General features: G+C 36.9%; 4 protein-coding genes across 11 annotated transcripts in view; 1 reads left to right on the top strand and 3 right to left on the bottom strand.

Annotated features, from left to right (window-relative positions):
- LOC136252658 (early endosome antigen 1-like) overlaps positions 1–8,574 on the top strand; it is a 45,984-nt gene extending 37,410 nt beyond the window's left edge. For all 4 annotated transcript variants that reach the window (XM_066045190.1, XM_066045191.1, XM_066045192.1 and 1 more), the window contains 3 exons: positions 7,962–8,136; positions 8,183–8,236; positions 8,285–8,574. In XM_066045190.1, the coding sequence (XP_065901262.1) occupies positions 7,962–8,136; positions 8,183–8,236; positions 8,285–8,397 (342 nt within the window). In that variant the 3' untranslated portion in view covers positions 8,398–8,574. The remainder of the gene's footprint in view (positions 1–7,961; positions 8,137–8,182; positions 8,237–8,284) is intronic.
- A 226-nt stretch (positions 8,575–8,800) lies between these two features.
- LOC136252660 (uncharacterized) lies at positions 8,801–15,285 on the bottom strand. Of its 5 annotated transcripts, none has more exons than XM_066045200.1 (11): positions 14,645–14,786; positions 12,149–12,196; positions 11,286–11,323; positions 11,197–11,229; positions 11,071–11,145; positions 10,633–10,708; positions 10,099–10,158; positions 9,979–10,044; positions 9,847–9,915; positions 9,729–9,794; positions 8,801–9,673 (listed from the first exon to the last, which is right to left on the bottom strand). In XM_066045200.1, exons 3-11 carry the CDS (start codon positions 11,307–11,309, stop codon positions 9,576–9,578), a joined length of 567 nt encoding a protein of 188 aa, XP_065901272.1. In that variant the 5' UTR covers positions 11,310–11,323; positions 12,149–12,196; positions 14,645–14,786; the 3' UTR covers positions 8,801–9,575. The 5 variants fall into 5 exon arrangements, with proteins under 5 accessions (XP_065901272.1, XP_065901273.1, XP_065901269.1 ...); XM_066045201.1 differs by having other exon boundaries at positions 12,149–12,166; positions 14,645–14,775; XM_066045197.1 differs by lacking the exon at positions 11,286–11,323 and having other exon boundaries at positions 11,197–11,221; positions 12,149–12,224; positions 14,645–15,285.
- Positions 15,286–15,289: 4 nt separating this feature from the next.
- LOC136253953 (uncharacterized) lies at positions 15,290–17,446 on the bottom strand. The gene has a single exon (XM_066046610.1). The coding sequence runs from the start codon at positions 17,444–17,446 to the stop codon at positions 15,290–15,292; it is 2,157 nt and encodes a 718-aa protein (XP_065902682.1).
- LOC136253954 (probable serine/threonine-protein kinase DDB_G0282963) lies at positions 17,443–18,693 on the bottom strand. Its single transcript, XM_066046611.1, has one exon. It carries the CDS (start codon positions 18,691–18,693, stop codon positions 17,443–17,445), a length of 1,251 nt encoding a protein of 416 aa, XP_065902683.1.
- Positions 18,694–19,056: the final 363 nt, after the last annotated feature.

Raw genomic sequence — 19,056 nt, forward strand, 5'->3', positions numbered from 1 at the left:
TGTTATTACTGTAACAGGTTGCAGTACAATAGGATTATTAGTATGTAACCTGTACACTGTATAATTACTACAACAGTCATGACTGCTCAAGATTGTTCATTTAAATAAGATGCGTAGCTTATTGATTTCTCACGGTTTAGCAGTGAAGAATAGTTTACATTGGACTTTCAGCTCACCCTGAAGTAAATCAGTGGAATGTCTTTGTGTGCCAGTTACTGTGCAGCTAATCCTTCCTCCTCTTCATAAGAAGAGTGAGTAAAGACGCGAAACCTTACGTGGTAAATGTCCAATAATGATTTCGTCCTTGACATATCGATCACTAGAGTTTCTTGGCTCTCGCTTACAGTTTTATGTGCTCCCCAACAACTGCATTCCAAATACGCTGATAGACATGCTATCCACGTACACAACAGTCTCTCTCAAAGGTCACCATATTTGCTAGAAGTGTAAAAGTGTATACATGTGCTGGTATATAGTCAACAGTATTCATGAAGAGGATCATGTACATGACTACGGGTGTGACTTAATGCTGGATGTCTGCAAGGACTGGCTAACTTACTTCTGTGCCAACAAAACTTATAAAAGCAAATTACGGAACTAATGGACGCTGCTCTATAATTCATAGGCAAAGGTTCATGTTAAAATATTTTTGTGGGAGCCTAACCCACAAAATTTATCAAAACATTTTAAAATATTGAGCATTTCCTAAACTAAAATTTCTCAATTTACGGTATATTGTCCATCAAAGTGTGCTATATTGTCTAATATGTGCGTATTTTGCGTGGGAGGATCAAAGCGATGCCGCATAGTGTATTGTCCATACAGTACTTATTAACTGCATAACTGTACTGTATGAGTATTACAGAACAGTTATGCAGCTAATTAGGCAAACACAGTACAGTTATGTGCTTAATTGGGCAAATACAGTACAGTTATGCGGAGAATTTATTTACGGAATATTACGAAAACAACACTGTAAATTGCTAGAACCAGCCAAACTAATCCTACCAGTTCGTTCTACAGCTAGAAATAGACTGTATAAACACTTACTGACTGTCTGATCACAAAGATAGTTGAACACAACTCCACTAAGACAGCACAATTGATCACGTGCGTAACATTGTAAATCGATAAAACTAGCCTAACCAATCCTATCAGTTTGTTCTACGACTAGAAATAGACACTTACTGATATCCTGATCATCGAAAATTGTAGTGGCTTGAGTACTAAAGAAAATTGCTCCGAGCCAGTCGACCAGGAAGTACAATATGACACTTAAAGCACTGCTTATGCTTGTGTGTGTGGAAAATACAGTACTCGGGGGTGTCTTGAGGCTAATACAGCACCTCGTGCTGTATTAGCCTCTTGACATGCCCCGTCATGTTGTGTTTTCTGTACACACATGCAGTGGCGCTTTAAATACAACTCAAAGTGTGGTATATTGTCCATCAAAGTGTGCTGTATTTTCCTTCATATGACAAAACACACTTGTCTAATATGACACAACCATAAACACTATTCATGGAGATACTGGAATGACCACAACCCTACAAGAAAACTTTACCTACCAGTAACAAAGAACTTTACCACAGAAATTAAACGGACACGCACACAAATGTTTATAATTCCACTGCTATAATCATATGTGATTGGATCTGCGAAAACAGGACATAATCGTATATTTTTCGAATTCCTGGTTATATATGTCTATAATCTACTTAGCCAAGTGTACCTACTAGCAAAGTTTCAGCTTCATGTGCCAATAGCTTTGGGAGTTACAGCGCTACAGTAGCTACAACAGAAAAATTGATATGTACAGCAAGTATAGTGAAAATAAATTACAGGCGCTTACAAAAACGGTTGTAACTTACCAACAGATTGAGGTACGGAGCTACAATTTTCACCATCGTGTTTGCCATGAACAGGGGAATCAATTACTGGGTAAACTTGTCCTTTATTTGCCCTTCTTCACTGCATACAAAGGCGAAATTCGTGAAGAAAAATCAATCGTGTACGATCGCTTCGACATGATGTAAACAAACGCTCATAACTTACGTATCCTTGGGTCTACTGCAACGAAACAAGGATTTTCTAACTCCTCTTGAGCAGGCGAATAAGATGATATCCAGGTTTTTATTGTTAGTCCTTCCTTCACTAAGAAACAAGGGTAAAAAACATTTACAGAATTTTTTCAATAATACACAACTATTTCACTCAATGTATTCAATGCTTTATACTGTAAATTTAAGCTTGTGGGATTATGTCCCTTTTTCACAGATCCTGTCACACATGATTGTCACAAAACTGTGCATCATTGCAAGTCAAGCTAATTCTTGGTTTGATACTTGAAATTGACTTAGCCACATTGATGACCACACCCAGGCATGGTGGTTCTAAGGTGCTTTCACCAGTTTCTGGAAACCAGTCAGCCTTTTGAGATTAAAAACTGCTCAATGATTTTTAAGCCTAAAATAACAAACTAGGATAGTTTGTTAAGTAACTATTAGTGATCAAATTACTCTCTTTTCACTGCAAAATGGTCCAAAATGTTTCTTGATTCCAGAACTTCTGTAGCTGTTCGATATGGTATTAAATCTCTCTGTATAGGCTTAGAATGAGTAGGTTTTACGGTGATTTTCACTAGTAGTTAACTAAATAAACTATATAGTAGGTTCTAATTCCAATACCACTATATGGACCTGCCCCTGCCCTAAAGTTGGAAACCAGTCAGCAATTTTTCTAGAACCTGGCCACACCTCAGACCACACTTACAAACAATGATTACATAAACCATACAAACTGTACATTGCACAAATGCATTGTAGCTATGTAGCCTTCCTCAGTCATTCTCCCCACCTCCCTGTCCCACCACTAAGTAAGTGCTGGAACTGATGAGTCTCACAATAACTTGGCATTGATTGCTACAAATTAACCTTCTGCTAATCTCAAGTAGATACTAGTTTTCTCACTGCCATTGTGGCATTCCAGAAAGCTGTATTAATTGCTACTTTCTACTTGATTTCTACTGTATTAGTTTCCCTACTGCACATGTCTAGAGTTAGTGTGTACATTATGTTATGACATTTGGTTGGTTAAAGAGCAATCAAATATAAGTATCTTTGAATCTTGTTGGCAGGAGCACAAGCAGCTGCTATAGTACAGTGGAACCTCGATTATCCGAACAGAGATTATCTGAACACCAATTAACTGAACACTCGATTATCCGAACACCGATTAACCAAACACTCGATTACCCGAACACTGATTAACCGAATACTCGATTATCCGAGCACTGATTAACCGAACACTCGATTATTCAAACACCGATTCACCAAACACTCGATTATCTGAACACTGATTAACCAAACACTTGATTATCCAAACACCGATTAACTGAACACTCGATTATCCGAGCACCGATTAACCGAACACTCAATTATCCGAGCACCAATTAACCGAATACTTGATTATCCAAACACCGATTAACTGAACACTCGATTATCCAAACACCGATTAACCAAACACTCGATTATCCGAACACTGATTAGCCAAACACTTGATTATCCGAACACCAAATTGACTGCTAAATTAGAGTATTTTGTCAACAAGTATGTACTTTATTAGAGTAGTTGAGCAAAGCTCTGTATATAAATGTATGGATGTTTGATTTTACGTACTATTCGATTGTATTAGCACACTTTCCCCCCAATTAGCTCGGATAATCAAGGTTCTACTGTACATCACATTTGTGAGTTGACAACTAGTTTTTTGTTAACACTCACATTTAATAGCCCAATGTCCACAGTCAGGTGTAGGTGAAGCTAGAAGCATGCTGTACATGCCTAAGGGTGTAGAGTTATATGTTGTGTCAAAACTTGTCCATGTTTGCACCCACTTAACTGTAAGTGTGTGTACACAAAACTTTAGTAGATCTGAAGCGAAAATCGGCACAGACTGTTCTTGGCATTTGCTACACTATCGTATTGGTAACTTGTAGTGTTACTGTATAAAGGATTAACAGTTTTCTTGCAAGATTTAGCAGGTTTAAGTGCTGTACTGGTGTGTTTTGTATCAATATTTCCTTATTTGGCTCTTTGTTCCATTGGTAGCAAACAATACTGTACCATTCGCGGTTATTATGATGCTGGTCACAAACAAGACTGAGTGGCTCCACAACAGGATAATAAGTTAGTTATCACTGGGTTATAGCTAATAATTATATCGTATAGTAGAAGCGCCGCTCTGTCTAGCTGTATAGTAGTTATAACCCAGCATGGCACTTTGACACTCCCACGCACTGGGATTTCAAAACACCATACATGGCCACAGACCTTACTCCGCTCAATCATATGATTCCCAGGACCAAGCTTGTGTTAAACATCTCTTAGGATGGAGATCCTTAATGAGCTTATCACCTGGTCACAGCAACAGAACCTTACTGGACAATCTTGATGACGTTTCCCAGCTGAGGAAGCGGAAAAGGCTGCTTAACTTGTTGCTAAGGCCTCAGATTATGGTGTTCGTTTACATGCATGGTTAACTCACATGTTGGTTAAATCACCCACTGGACACTTTAATTATCTCACAGAACTGTAAGATCAGCTCACCGTGTTACTGTGCCGTTGTTGACAGTTGTGAGTTACTGTGCCGTTGTTGACAGTTGTGAGTTACTGTGCCATTGCTGACAGTTGTGAGTTACTGTGCCGTTGTTGACAGTTGTGAGTTACTGTGCCGTTGTTGACAGTTGTGAGTTACTGTGCCGTTGTTGACAGTTGTGAGTTACTGTGCCATTGTTGACAGTTGTGAGTTACTGTGCCGTTGTTGGCAGTTGTGAGTTACTGTGCCGTTGTTGACAGTTGTGAGTTACTGTGCCGTTATTGACAGTTGTGAGTTACTGTGCCGTTGTTGGCAGTTGTAAGTGGATCCACCCAATAATTAACTTACAGCTTTAATCACAGAATGTTCTATTAGAATTTGTTGAGATGTGAGCCACTGTTGTGTAACACAGAGCCATTGTTGTGTAGCACAGATCAGGTTAATCATGATTAAGGATTGCCTATGATTATAGTATATTCACGTTGAGCTGAATCCTGAAAAACAGCTAAAAATTAAAAGTGGATTTTTTCTGAACACAGTTAACATTTCAGCCAATCAGATGATTATTGGTAACGGCAAAGGTGTCAACAACATACACGTACGATTTGGCTCCATTACAAGTTCGGAAAAGGGCTGTGATGGACACTGTACTTATATGGCTTCCCCATAGGAAATATATTGTGAAAATTTTGATTGGCCATAAATATTATGTCAAACATTTGAACAAAAAGATTTTGAAATATTTTTAGCGGGTCAAGCAGTACTACAAATGAGCTAAATTTCAAGATCATGTGTAATTGCATCCATGAGTTATTAAATGTTTTTGAGGGTTCAGCTCAATGCAAACGTACTATAATGATTGCATAAAATAACACAGATATTTCAGTAATTGTTAGTTTACACGAAATGGTAATTTGAAATGCTAAATGGCAACGGGTCTTTGTTTGCCAGTTTTCCGTATTATTTAACCAAGTATTCAATAGTTAAGGAAAGTATAGTAAGGGCCCAAAATAACTCCAGCTTGCTAAAACAACAGTTGCACAAACGAACATGTTGCCATGCCTTAAGGGATCCGCTTGGCACTACCAGAACTTTAACATTAACCATTTCCTTTTAAAGCTATCATGTCTTCACTGGCCAAAGCGGGCTAAATACAGCAATCCTTAATGGCAGTATAAACGAATAATTACTGAAATATCCACATTACTTCACGCAATCATTAAATCACGGGATAATACACCCGTTCGATACTCTTGGTAACTACTATTATATACTCTTGGTTACTATTATATACTCTTGGTTACTATTATATTCTCTTGGTTACTATTATATACTCTTGGTTACTATTATATTCTCTTGGTTACTATTATATACTCTTGGTTACTATTATATACTCTTGGTACCACCCAAGCGCAATGTCGTCTTGGAAAGATTAAGACTTGCTAATTAAAGGACATGACACCTATTTCACTAGTGAGTATTCATCTGATTTCGTTTAGGATAAAATACTCATGAATGAAAAAGGTGTCACGCTCTTTAATAGTAATTTTTTATCGATAACGCTGCATTAGAGTGGTATGTTTTTATTCATTTATACACAAATGAATGCTATAGAATTGGGGATTCGAATGTTTGAGTGAAAAACTGTGAATAATTCAATCATTCTAATAATTTAACTCACAACTAAAGTTAGCAATCACTCCCAACGGTCACTGTGGTGAAGAACTAACTTCTTTCGATAACCTCTAGCTTCATCATTCTATCTTGGACTACAGTAGCCACTTGTTGGTCTTTTTTCCTCTTGCACGCCATGTGACACCACCACACCAATTTCTGACAAAGGCGAATCGTACCTGGAACTGCTGCTTCGTAACACCACCCTTCGCTACAGTTTTTAAGCAGTATGCAGGGCCTCTCTTGTAGCTACGAAGTTGAATCTCCACACAATTTGGACAAAATCTTGAGCACAGTGACAGGGACTCAAACCGGACCTTAATTTAAACTTCAGCGTACTCCCGCGCACTGGGATATAAAATAGTTATATACTGTATACTCGGATGAGATCATTGTTATTGCACTCGTAATGGGATATAACTATAACCTAACACTGGATACTATGCTAAGCTAGCATCTAGGGGTTACCAATGGTGACATTGGTATCGATGCCAATATTCGGATATTGGTAATATCGGAAATTTGTAAATGAGGCTTATTTTCTACTGATATAAGCATGTGCACTTACTTTAGGCACCAGCAATAAAATATGGTGTGGTGAACTTGATATGCCTTAAGGTTACGGAATAGTTTAAAATGCGTGGGCGGAACAAATTACAAAACCTGCTTTAAACCAAGAAGGGATAAATAGTTTCAACAACTCTGTTGTGTTAGCAATACAACTAATTGTACTTGTTTGTTTTTACTGCAGAACAATGACTGTTCTTGGGTGTGTGGTCCACGATAGAGCGATGTTTTATAAAAGCGTGCTGCCAAAAACCAGGCTAACAGATTACCGAATCCTTATAATTTCAACACAAGTGACTAAACAACTAAAATATCTAGGTCCTATGGAAGCGATTTTTTTAACTTACTTCTTGTATAAATGTTTCATTGAACTTTTAGTAGTTTTTCGAGTGAAACAAGCTCTTTGAAGGCTTGTATCTGAGTCACTGGGAAGAAACACGTCAAAAACGCTTCCACAGGACCTAATAAATTTAATATACAGTATCACTATGCCCCAAAAATGCCAATAGGGCCTACAGCTTTTGCTGTATTTGACGGAAAAACATGGTAGTGACAGCTGGAGCTGAGCGATGTATGGGCTGGCTTACTTGTGTTACTACAACAAATTGTAGTGTTCCACCTGCCTCAAACTACACTGTAGCTATATAAAATGAAGGGCTTCACCTTTATTTAAAACTTTTCACGCTGCTAGACTGGTTTTATGGGCTTCTCAAAAAGTATCGATAGGCATTCAAAATTTTGAATGATTGTCCGTGACTATACCGTAACCTTAAGTGAAGGCTGTTAACTGGGACATGCCTAGAAAGGTGCTACTAAATGCAGTACATGTATTAGAGCTCCTGTACGCAACACAGCATGCACTGAGGATCATGTACAGTGGAACCTCAGTTATCTGAACCCCTTGGGACCAGGGGTGGTCCATAAGTCTAAAAGTCCTAGAAATATCAGTATTCAAATACCCTAATAGAACAGTCACTATTCTAATAGAGCAATCATTTCTGTAGTTCTGTTATCTGAGAATCTGGATAGCTGAGGTTCCACTACTATTCCATGTATGTCTACCTTTACGAATTCATTAATATTTGCAACTACTGTAGAAATTAATGGTTGGTGGTACACTGTAGGTAGAATTGTTGAGGACCCGAAAGGCTATTATGATGGAGTTTAGTGGACAACTACCATCTCAACAAGAAAGGACACTGCAAGTTAAAATTGATAAGTTGCAAAATAAAGTCTCACTGCTTCGTGGCCAATTGAAGAAGAGAAACTGTCACTGTAACTACTTGAGGTTACGACTTGGTAACTAGTAGGTGTTGTTGATTGTATATAAATAGTGTTTATGTAGGTTACGTGCTTGCTGAAGTGAGGTTGTATAAGAGGCTAAAAGAAGACTTAGATGGTGAGTTTTGCTGCTCTAGTTGTTGCTATTATTATCGTCATCTTGTAGGTCAAATCACTGTATTACAAAATGGTTTTGAGTTGTCATCACGACAACAGCTCATGTGTATACATCTGCTAGAGCAAGCCCAGCACATGTCAAGTCATACTCTAACAAATTAATAGAATTTCATTTCTTTATCATAATGTATTACTTCATTCAGGTTAATACTTATGTATGTGGAATAAACATACTAGCATTGGTACCTGCCCTATGTGCAGTGCTATGTTACATGCTTTTATTTTATGCAATAATGTGCAAGGTAATTATTCCATATCAACCACAATAAAGTAAATTAATGCAATGCAAACTAAAAGCATTAAATATTAGATGTTGTAAAGTTAAGCAGCATGTGAAGTCATTTTTAAAGTACATGAACCTTATGCCATCCTGCAAGTGATATGAATATACAGGGAAAAATGAGCAATCATTAAACAGTAGTACAGTGGACCCTCACAAATCTGACCTCCCCTAGGACCAAAGGCTGTTCAGATTACTAAAATGTTCGGATTTGTGAATCATCAATTAACATTGTTTTAAGTTTCTATTGACTAAATAAGTATATAAGAAGTCTTCACATACATTAAGTTTTACAGTACAGCGTATACATTTTTGGAGTTAAGTTGAATGAAAGTGTCAAGACGAAGTTGCTTAGCATTACTGAAAGTGATGGGGCAGTGCACTCATCTTGACATTCATACCAAGTGAAACACTTGTCCATAAGTCTAGTCACTTCTTCACTTTAGCTTATCTTCATTCTTTTTAATGTCACTTACAGTTGATTTGCCAATGCCATATTCTTTAGCAATGTTGCTTAAACTTGCTCCTTCAATAATTTTTTTTCAATATAGTAAACTTTTGTTCAATTGACAAGGTCACATGTTTTTGCATTTCTTAAGCCATATCCTCAACTTTTTAACCTCGCTAAAACGCGTTTATTGCTGGGCGTTAAGTAGATTTTTTTTCCCTGGCTACATGACCCGTTCAGATTATCCGAGGATCCGGATTAGAGAGGGTCAGATTTGCGAGGGTCCACTGTACTTCTGTATCATCTTTAGGGTTAGGGGGGTTGATGTCATCTGTCCTGGTTGCTTCCTTCGCCTTTACATCTTCACTCTGGGTCATTTCCATTGGAGTCTGTTCTTCTGTGCTTTGTTCTTTCTGTGGTTTTTTTCTTTTGTAGTCTGTGTCTGTTCTGTGGTCTTTGACTTTCTAAGCAAATCTGAAGCAAACATTAGTTGTGGTCTCTCATCTGGAACATCCGGGATCTTGTGTCTTTCTCTCCAGATCAATTTTCTGCTCATTTAAAAATAGTTGGTGACAAGGTACTTAACAGCAAACAATAGTGATTAACAATAACAACAACAAAACAACCACCACACAAGCTATCATCCTCTTCTAAGTGTAAATATCTTGCTAAAGTATGCATAGCTATAGTGCATAGAATTTTCACCTTTTTGAAGACTTTCTTCACTGTCTTCACTGCTGCTATCAAAATCAGCTCGAAACTTTTTTACAGCTGTTTGTATGCATAAAGTTAATGTACGAGATATACTGCTTCATCCACCTACACATCTCAATGCTCCAATCACTGCCACTATCACTTTGATAGCTGCCTTCACTGTTATCATCATCATTGTCTGTATTAAATTGATACATATGCATAATTATTATTTATATACTACAAGACTATAATTACGTACCATTCAGGAAAAATTTTGCTAGTCTATTATCTGTCTCCCTGTCACCCACAAGCTTCTTGGACTTGCCTAAACAGTAATGAAATAAAATTGATAGCATAATTTATTGCATCCCTCAGCAACCTCTTTTACAGTAATCATCATCACACTTCTTTATGTGCATCTTTCTTGTTGCATTATCACCTACAATTATGTCCTTTGTATATACATATACATATAGAGGGATTGTGCATAATTTTCAGCATTTTCACAAACGTACAAAGAATTATCTCCTACCCAAAAATACTATAATGATGTTGCTACATGTACAGTGTACATATAGAATTGATGATAAGATTTTGTACTGCATTTCCTTCTTCATACTTTGAATTGTCAGAATGTAAGCAACGACAGAATTAACACTGATTATTTGGAGCCTTGTTAATGTTACTTGGCTGCATAGTTATTCCCCAAGACTCCAGCTGCAACTCAGCAATTCTGTATATCATCTTTTACATCCAACTAAACACTAGCTAGTACTATATGTATAGGTTATAATGACTAACATTTCAAAAAGTGTATGTGCATGTGAATTTACCCCTTCCCGTAGCGTACTCTCTGTACTCTTGTGAAAATGATGAAAACACTGCATGATTTCATATCTACATGTATACTCACTGATATCATGTGCTACTCCCTCCCTTGTTATATTATTATGCCACTCTTTCCTGAATGCTGCTAAATCTGTGTTATCCTGAGATGAGATAACTACATAATTTATAATTCTCAATGGAAGATTTTTCGTATATCAACACTTTTGATGTACTGTGTTTACACAATTAAAACTCCACGTGGTTACCTAAAGCAGTCTCCTTAAAGCCACTCTGGTCCATCATCTATCAAAAAGTGTAAAAATTAGCAGCAAGAAGGTATCATAATTGCAGTATCCAAAAAATTCCATTTAAAGATAAAATTTCAATTCAGTTATCCTACAACTATTCATGTTCCCAAAGGGATTATTTTCTCACATCTGTTTGTGCAAGCAATTGCCAATTGTCTATACATGTTTTGTTTATATCATGCACTATAGAAGTTTTGATGAGCTGTTTGCTGTACCTGAAAAGCCTGCTTGCATTTGTTTGGATGATCATCAAAATATTCATCAAAATCATCACTGCAGCCACTAGCACACTGTCATATGGTAGTATATGAACCACTGTGAACTGTATATTATATACTTGCCTCAATATCTGCACTATCAAGATCACTAATAGACTGTAAATGGAGCATAGAATGTAATAAAATTTCAAAATGATGCATGCATTACTTACAAATTGATCAGAACTTGAATCCATGTTAGATCAAGAACCTGCAATAACCAACAGTATTAAGTCAGGGTATTATGTTATGCTGCATTGCTCAAAAATTTTGCCCATTTTATGTTCAAATTATGCTCAACATTTATGCCCATGTTTTGCTTACAATTTTGCACTTTTATGGGCAAACTTAATAGTAAATGGCTGAAGCAGGCTATAATCCTTATTTACTATGATGCATTTCACATAAAAGATTGTTAGAACAGTCAGCTGCCTGATTGTTCTGTCAGGGTTACTGACTGTTGTATTAGAATATATTGACCTTTTCTGTTGTCTATTATTTGATAAGCAAGGATTTATAATATTGTACAAGATTTCTTCCCACTATGCTAGCATTATGCTCAATGCTTTCAGGTGCCATTCACTTGCTAGCGGTTGATGAATGTGGGCTCCACCTTGTTTATTGTGTCCATACAAATACATGAGTATTGGTATTCTAATTGATGCACACCACAAATGCATTAGGGTAAATGAAAGCCAATGTGTAAATTATTCATTGTGAGCAAAAACACTTTAAATTTAGCTGAGGTTTATCACTAACCCTGAAACTGACTTTATTTACATTTCTATTTAGTGCTCGCCAATAAACTACAAACAACATAGCCGTATGCACATTAACTGAAACCTTAAAATCTTAAACTTCATAAACAAGCCACACCATACATGCTATAATTAGTTTTAAACCCTACTTAATTGAAATTTGTGCTGTTTTTGATACAAATAAGAAATAATGCATTACTATTCAGGCCATATATGTCCTTAGCAACCATTAACACACCAAACCAGTCAGAATTGTTTATATACAGTACATCACATACCTTAATGGCTCTCTGTTTCTGTAGTAGAACAGGTTGTCAGCAATATCACTTTTTAAAGCAGGAGAAATGTGGGCAACAACACATTCATACAACAATAAAAATAACAGTGGTATCCATGAAGCCTTACAAAATTAAAAAAAAAAGAAATCTAGCCAATCATATTTAAGTACATAATATTGCAGTATTGTGTTGTACATTTATAGTAGTAATAGCTAACTGATAAATTTTCCATGTACACACCATAGCAGATAAATGATGATGTACTTTTAAGGAAGGTTAATTTTCTAAAGCTGCTTTTCTAAATAAAGCCCAACATGATATTTAATGCATTGTATTTATGCCATTAAGGCTTACCAGGATAGCATTTACTATTCAATACATTACCACCAACTAGTATGTGCAACAAACTGAACAACACAGGTGTAGCAACCTTGGGTTAAGGAATAGAGCCCACTGTTATTTTAGAGGGGCCTACCCATCTACTTTAAAGTCCAATATACTATAATAGAGCAGTTATGTACAGAAAAGGCATTTTATTATGAACTTCAATGTAAGACAGTTAAATTTTAATTTAAACAATCAAAATGGTCTTAAATTAGCAGTAGATATCTCCAGATAAACATTTCACAATTACCGAAATGGTACCTAAATGACTAGCTACCTACATAAAGTCACCACAATGTCAAATAATAACTTATGCCCATAAAGCAATTAAATAAACAAATCATCTAAAATAATTTATTAAAACGCTCAACATTAACATTAAAGAATTACTAAATGGTTAATATAGTTGTGTACAATGAAACTTAAGTACCACAATTAAGTTCTAATTAGTGCTCATCAATTCTTAAAATATTTAAAATCCAATTTATTAGCAATATCTCTTCTGACAGACATGCAACATTCACCAAAATATAACCTAATGAATGAATACCACAAAACAGTCACGTAATAATTACTTCTAATTGATGCTCATCAACCAAGTAAATGGCCAAAATGGTCCCAAATACAATTTATTAGCAATATTTCTCCAAATACTCAATCAATAATCACCAAAATTTTACACAATGATTACATAACATGAAAGGTCACTACAATGTTTATTCTAATAAATGCGCACCAATTCCAAAATGGACAAAATGATCCTAAAAATATTTTATTTGTAGATAATTAATTTATGGTAAAAAGTTGCTAAATGATTACATCACAAAAGAAGTCATACCTACATTTAGTTCTAATTAATGCACATCAACTCTCTAAGTGGATAAAATGGTCCTAAATATAATAAATAAGCAAAATCTCACACTAAACAATTACTACTATGCTACTGAATGACTATCACATTAAATGCTAATTGATGTATATAAATTACTAAATGGACAAAATGGTCCCAAAATGCACTTGTTTAGCAATATCTCTCTAAAAGTCAGCAAAAGTTTGCCTAATTATTACATAACATGAAAGATCATCACTATTACTAATACAAACTCTAATTGATGCACATCACACATAAGTGGACAAAATAATACAGTGTACAATTATCAATGGATAAAAGGAGAAAGAACAATATAACCAGTTTGACCATATTGATTATAACTAGTTTGACCATTTTATCCATTATGACCAATTGAAGCAGAACCAGTTGGACCATATTGTCCATTTTGAATATAATCAGTTTGACCATTTTGTCCAAAATGAACATTGAAATAAATCCATTTTGACCATATTGTCCATTTTGAATATAACCAGTTTGACCATTTTATCCATTATGAGCAATTGAAGCAGAACCAGTTTGACCGTATTGTCCATTTTGAATGTAACCGGTTTGACCATTTTGTCCATTATGAACATTTGAAATATAACCAGTTTGACCATTTTGTCCATAATGATCATTTGGAATAGAACCAGTTTGACCGTATCGTCCATTTTGAATGTAACCGGTTTGACCATTTTGTCCATTATGACCATTTGAAATATAACCAGTTTGACCATTTTGTCCATAATGACCATTTGAAATAGAACCAATTTGACCTTATTGTCCATTTTGAATGTAGCCGGTTTGACCATTTTGTCCATTATGACCATATGAAATATAACCAATTTGACCATTTAGTCCATAGTGACCATTTCAAATAGAACCAGTTTGACCATATTGTCCATTTTGAATATAACCGGTTTGACCATTTTGTCCATTATGACCATATGAAATATAACCAATTTGACCATTTAGTCCATAGTGACCATTTCAAATAGAACCAGTTTGACCATATTGTCCATTTTGAATATAACCGGTTTGACCATTTTGTCCATTATGACCATATGAAATATAACCAATTTGACCATTTAGTCCATAGTTAGGGTTAGGGTTAGGGTTAGGGTTAGGGTTAAGGTTAGGGTTTGGGGGAACAACAGTGTTCCCTGCACCATCAATCCCTTCCTCAGCACTATGGTTCCCTGTCTGTTCAGTGTTGTGCTGTACATTTACATTGTTAGTACCTGTGTTTAGAACATTGTTGTTTTCTTCTTGCTGTTGTTGTTCATTTGTAGGTCCAGTAAGGTCAATAGGATTAGGGGGCAGTTTCCTTCCAGAGGTGGCTCTACTCAGAGGTTGACTACTGGTGCTTTGATTGCCAGAGTTTCTCGTTTCTCGTGGAGAGTTTCTCGTGGCAGGAGAGGGTTGAGTCGAAGGGTACACAGATTTGTACGTCCTTGGTTTGCCGTTCCTCAGGGTGCTTCCATCGCGGTTGGTGCGACTCATGACTTTACTGTTAGACAGATTTACTTTAATGATTATATACACAAAGAATGATAATGTACGCGTACAATTACAAGCCTAAATACATACAACCTAATGTAATACAAGTACAAAATACCATACAGACGACATAACAAACAAAAGAGGACTCTTACAACAACAAAATAAGTTACAAAATGTTCGTGACTGTCCTTGTAATAGGAGAGCTTGCTGGCGTGACCGCGGTTTCGGTTCAGGGCCTTCTTCAGACGAAACAAACTCACTCCAAGTTGCAATCGTAAGAGAGTGAAAGGGCTGTCAATTAACAGAGTTTATATAGGTTGACGTCATCAAAGATGAGGGGGAACACGGAGGTGAAATTCCAGTATACGTATGTCGGAAGTGGCTCACGTAATAACATTAAAGCCAAAAGGTATCTTCGTTTTGAATTGCTGGATGAACCACATTTCTTTAGCTTTTCTAGCGGGAGTATCGACAATTCTATCAAGGATAGATAACTTGTAGGTTTGAGCAAAGGTTTGCTTGTGCTCTTGAAGATGGTGATACAAGGGTCTATTGGTAGCTTGATTGGACATATTCCTGTGTCTTCTCATTCTGGCACGTAGTGTGGTAGAGGTCTCTCCTACGTATTGCTTGTAACAATGTACACATTCCAGTAGATAGACTACACCTACAGAGTCACATGCATAGGTGTTAGTGATGTCAAAAGATACTTGTGTTTGATAACTGATAACTCGAGCACTGCCCTTTAGTTGACTGCAGCAGGCACAATCCTCTCTCCTGCAAGCTATATTCTTAGCTGGAAATTGTTTACTGGTGATAGTAGGTGAAGGGTGAATTGTTAAGTCGGTAGGTACCTCAATGTCCAATTTATTATTGGGTAATCTTTGCTTGATGTTCTTGTGATTGGTGAAAGTGTGTTGAACTGGTTTCTGATATAAGTGTTTTTTAGTCTCTGAATTAGCAGTTAACATTGGCCAGTGGTCTTTACAGGCCCTTACAAACTTTTTGTTAATGTCAAACTTACTCACAATGATGATTGGGTTGTCCCGTGTCTGTGATGTGGTATCACTCTTCTTCAGATGATTATTTCTTTCAGAAAATGGTATATCAGGTAAGTCTGATGTGGCATAGCCTCTGACTGAGAACTGTTTTTTAATATGGTTCATGGTAGTTTCATAGTCTGACTGTTTAGTACAATTACGAAGGATTCTTACATTTTCCCCTCGGTAGATACCTTTAAAGGTGAATTTAGGATGGTAGGAAGATGTCTGTAGATAAGAAAAAGTGTTAGTGGTTTTAAAATGGGGTTTGACATAAAGTTGATGGTTCTCCTTGACAATATTGATGTCCAGGTAAGTGACTTCAGTAGTGGAAGATTCAAATGTGAACTTAATAGTTGGGTGACAATTATTTAGGTGGTCCATAAATTTTATCAATTCCTCCTCCGTGTCTTTCCAAATTATAAGTAAATCATCGATGTATCTACGGTAGTAGACTGGTCTGGTGTTTCTGTTAAAAATAAATTTATCCTCAAAATTAGACATAAATAGATTGGCATAGTTAGGGGCCATGGCTGTGCCCATTGCAATCCCTCGAACCTGCAGAAAGAAAAGGTCACCAAAAGTAAAACAATTATTATATAATATAAAACTCAACATTTCTTTTAATATAAGTATAGATGGAGATGTGGGGTCCTTGTAGTTTTCCAATTCAGTTAGAATAATGTTAATGGATTCCTCTATTGGTATGCTGGGATATAATGACTTAACGTCGGCTGTGACTAGTAATGAGTTATTTGGAATACGTAATTGCTCCACTTCAGTAATGACTTGTATGGAGTTTTTGAGTATGTGAGTTTTAGTGGCGACAATGGGTTTCAGTAAGTGGTCCATGAACTGAGATAGCAGGCAAGTGGGACTGTGAATGTTAGAAACTATTGGCCTGACAGCCAAGGGAGTCTTATGTAATTTTTTCAAAAAGTAAATAAAAGGAGTTCTGGGTTTATCATCCTGAGTGAGAAAACTATAAACTTCATGATTGATTAGACCACGACTAAAGCAGTGGTTAACAAATGTCTTGATTTTGACATGTAACTCTGATGTGAGGTCTTTATCAATACGGTGATAAATGTCCTGGTCTGATAAATGTTTGAGACCGTCTCTTGTGTAGCATTCCATGGTTTCGACAACAACAGTGTCGCCCTTATCACTCTTGGAAATTCTGATGTCCTTACGATTACACAGTTTCTTAAGTATATTTCTATCTCTTCTATTGATGTTGTCCTTGCCTGATTGTGTAGTACCAATGTTGCAAGAGACTCTGACTTCATTTACAAATTGGTCGATGGCATTACTGACTGGGGTTGTTACTTTGGACACATCACTGACTGTTTTCATTAGTCCACCCTTTGGAATGTCGTATCTGTATGGTACACAACGTTTAGTTAAGTTGGCTTTCAAGGAACTGGTGTCTAGTTCTAAATGCTTGGGAGTGTATGTACTGTAGGGTATATATTTAAAACCTTTTTGTAACACCCTCATCTCTGGTAGGGAAATGGAGGCTGGGGGAATGACTGATATGTTGATTGCGGTTGTAGACTTTGTAGTAACCAGTTTAAAGTATTTACGAGCCCTCCAAGCTGATTTCCTTGTACTGGTGGGTTTGTGTTTCCCCAATACTGGTTTGGGTAGTTATTAGGAGGTGCAATGTTATTATGTGATGGAGGTTGTTCAAAATGAGGTCTTCTAATATTGTTGTCATCTCTGTTAAAGTTTCGGTTATTTCTATACGAAGGCAATTGTTGTCTGTTGAATGGCTCTTGTGGTCTGTAGCCTGGGGGATCCTGTTCTGGCCTCCTGGGTCTGAATTGATGAGGATGGTTATAGGGTGGATTGTTTCCTTGTCTAGGTGCCTGGTAAGTTCTTCTGTTGTATCGTCTGCGTGGTTGTACATTTGGGGGGGAAGTCCCTTGTTTCTTCTTCTCTCTTCTCTGGTCCAATTTGACATTTAGTGAATTGACCTTAGTTTCCATTTCTTTATATGTAGCTGTGATTATGGTCTCATCTGGAGCACAGGCTAGTGTGCTTTTTGTTTGGTCAATTCTTGTCTCTAATTCTGCACAAGTTTGAATGTAGTGTGCTTTAAGTTCTTCCATCACGCTTATTTGACACCTTTCTATTATCCTCTGTACATTATTGTTAAGTTGTTCACTTTGATTAACTGCATTGACCTTCAAATTGATTTTTAAACCTTTGGGGACTGTGCCTTCGCTGAGAGATTCTTCTAAAAATTTAAGATGATGTATACATTTGCTCAGCTTAGTGACATTCTTCTTGTACTCTGTAAGATTACTATCTACCTCATCGGGACTTAGGGACTGTGCCTGGTTGGGGATGGCGTCTGTAGTGTTAGGGTTAAGGTTAGGGTTTGGGGGAACAACAGTGTTCCCTGCACCATCAATCCCTTCCTCAGCACTATGGTTCCCTGTCTGTTCAGTGTTGTGCTGTACATTTACATTGTTAGTACCTGTGTTTAGAACATTGTTGTTTTCTTCTTGCTGTTGTTGTTCATTTGTAGGTCCAGTAAGGTCAATAGGATTAGGGGGCAGTTTCCTTCCAGAGGTGGCTCTACTCGGAGGTTGACTACTGGTGCTTTGATTGCCAGAGTTTCTCGTTTCTCGTGGAGAGTTTCTCGTGGCAGGAGAGGGTTGAGTCGAAGGGTACACAGATTTGTACGTCCTTGGTTTGCCGTTCCTCAGGGTGCTTCCATCGCGGTTGGTGCGACTCATGACTTTACTGTTAGACAGATTTACTTTAATGATTATATACACAAAGAATGATAATGTACGCGTACAATTACAAGCCTAAATACATACAACCTAATGTAATACAAGTACAAAATACCATACAGACGACATAACAAACAAAAGAGGACTCTTACAACAACAAAATAAGTTACAAAATGTTCGTGACTGTCCTTGTAATAGGAGAGCTTGCTGGCGTGACCGCGGTTTCGGTTCAGGGCCTTCTTCAGACGAAACAAACTCACTCCAAGTTGCAATCGTAAGAGAGTGAAAGGGCTGTCAATTAACAGAGTTTATATAGGTTGACGTCATCAAAGATGAGGGGGAACACGGAGGTGAAATTCCAGT

Source organism: Dysidea avara, chromosome 4 (genome assembly GCF_963678975.1).
Source record: "Dysidea avara chromosome 4, odDysAvar1.4, whole genome shotgun sequence".
Taxonomy (NCBI): domain Eukaryota; kingdom Metazoa; phylum Porifera; class Demospongiae; order Dictyoceratida; family Dysideidae; genus Dysidea; species Dysidea avara.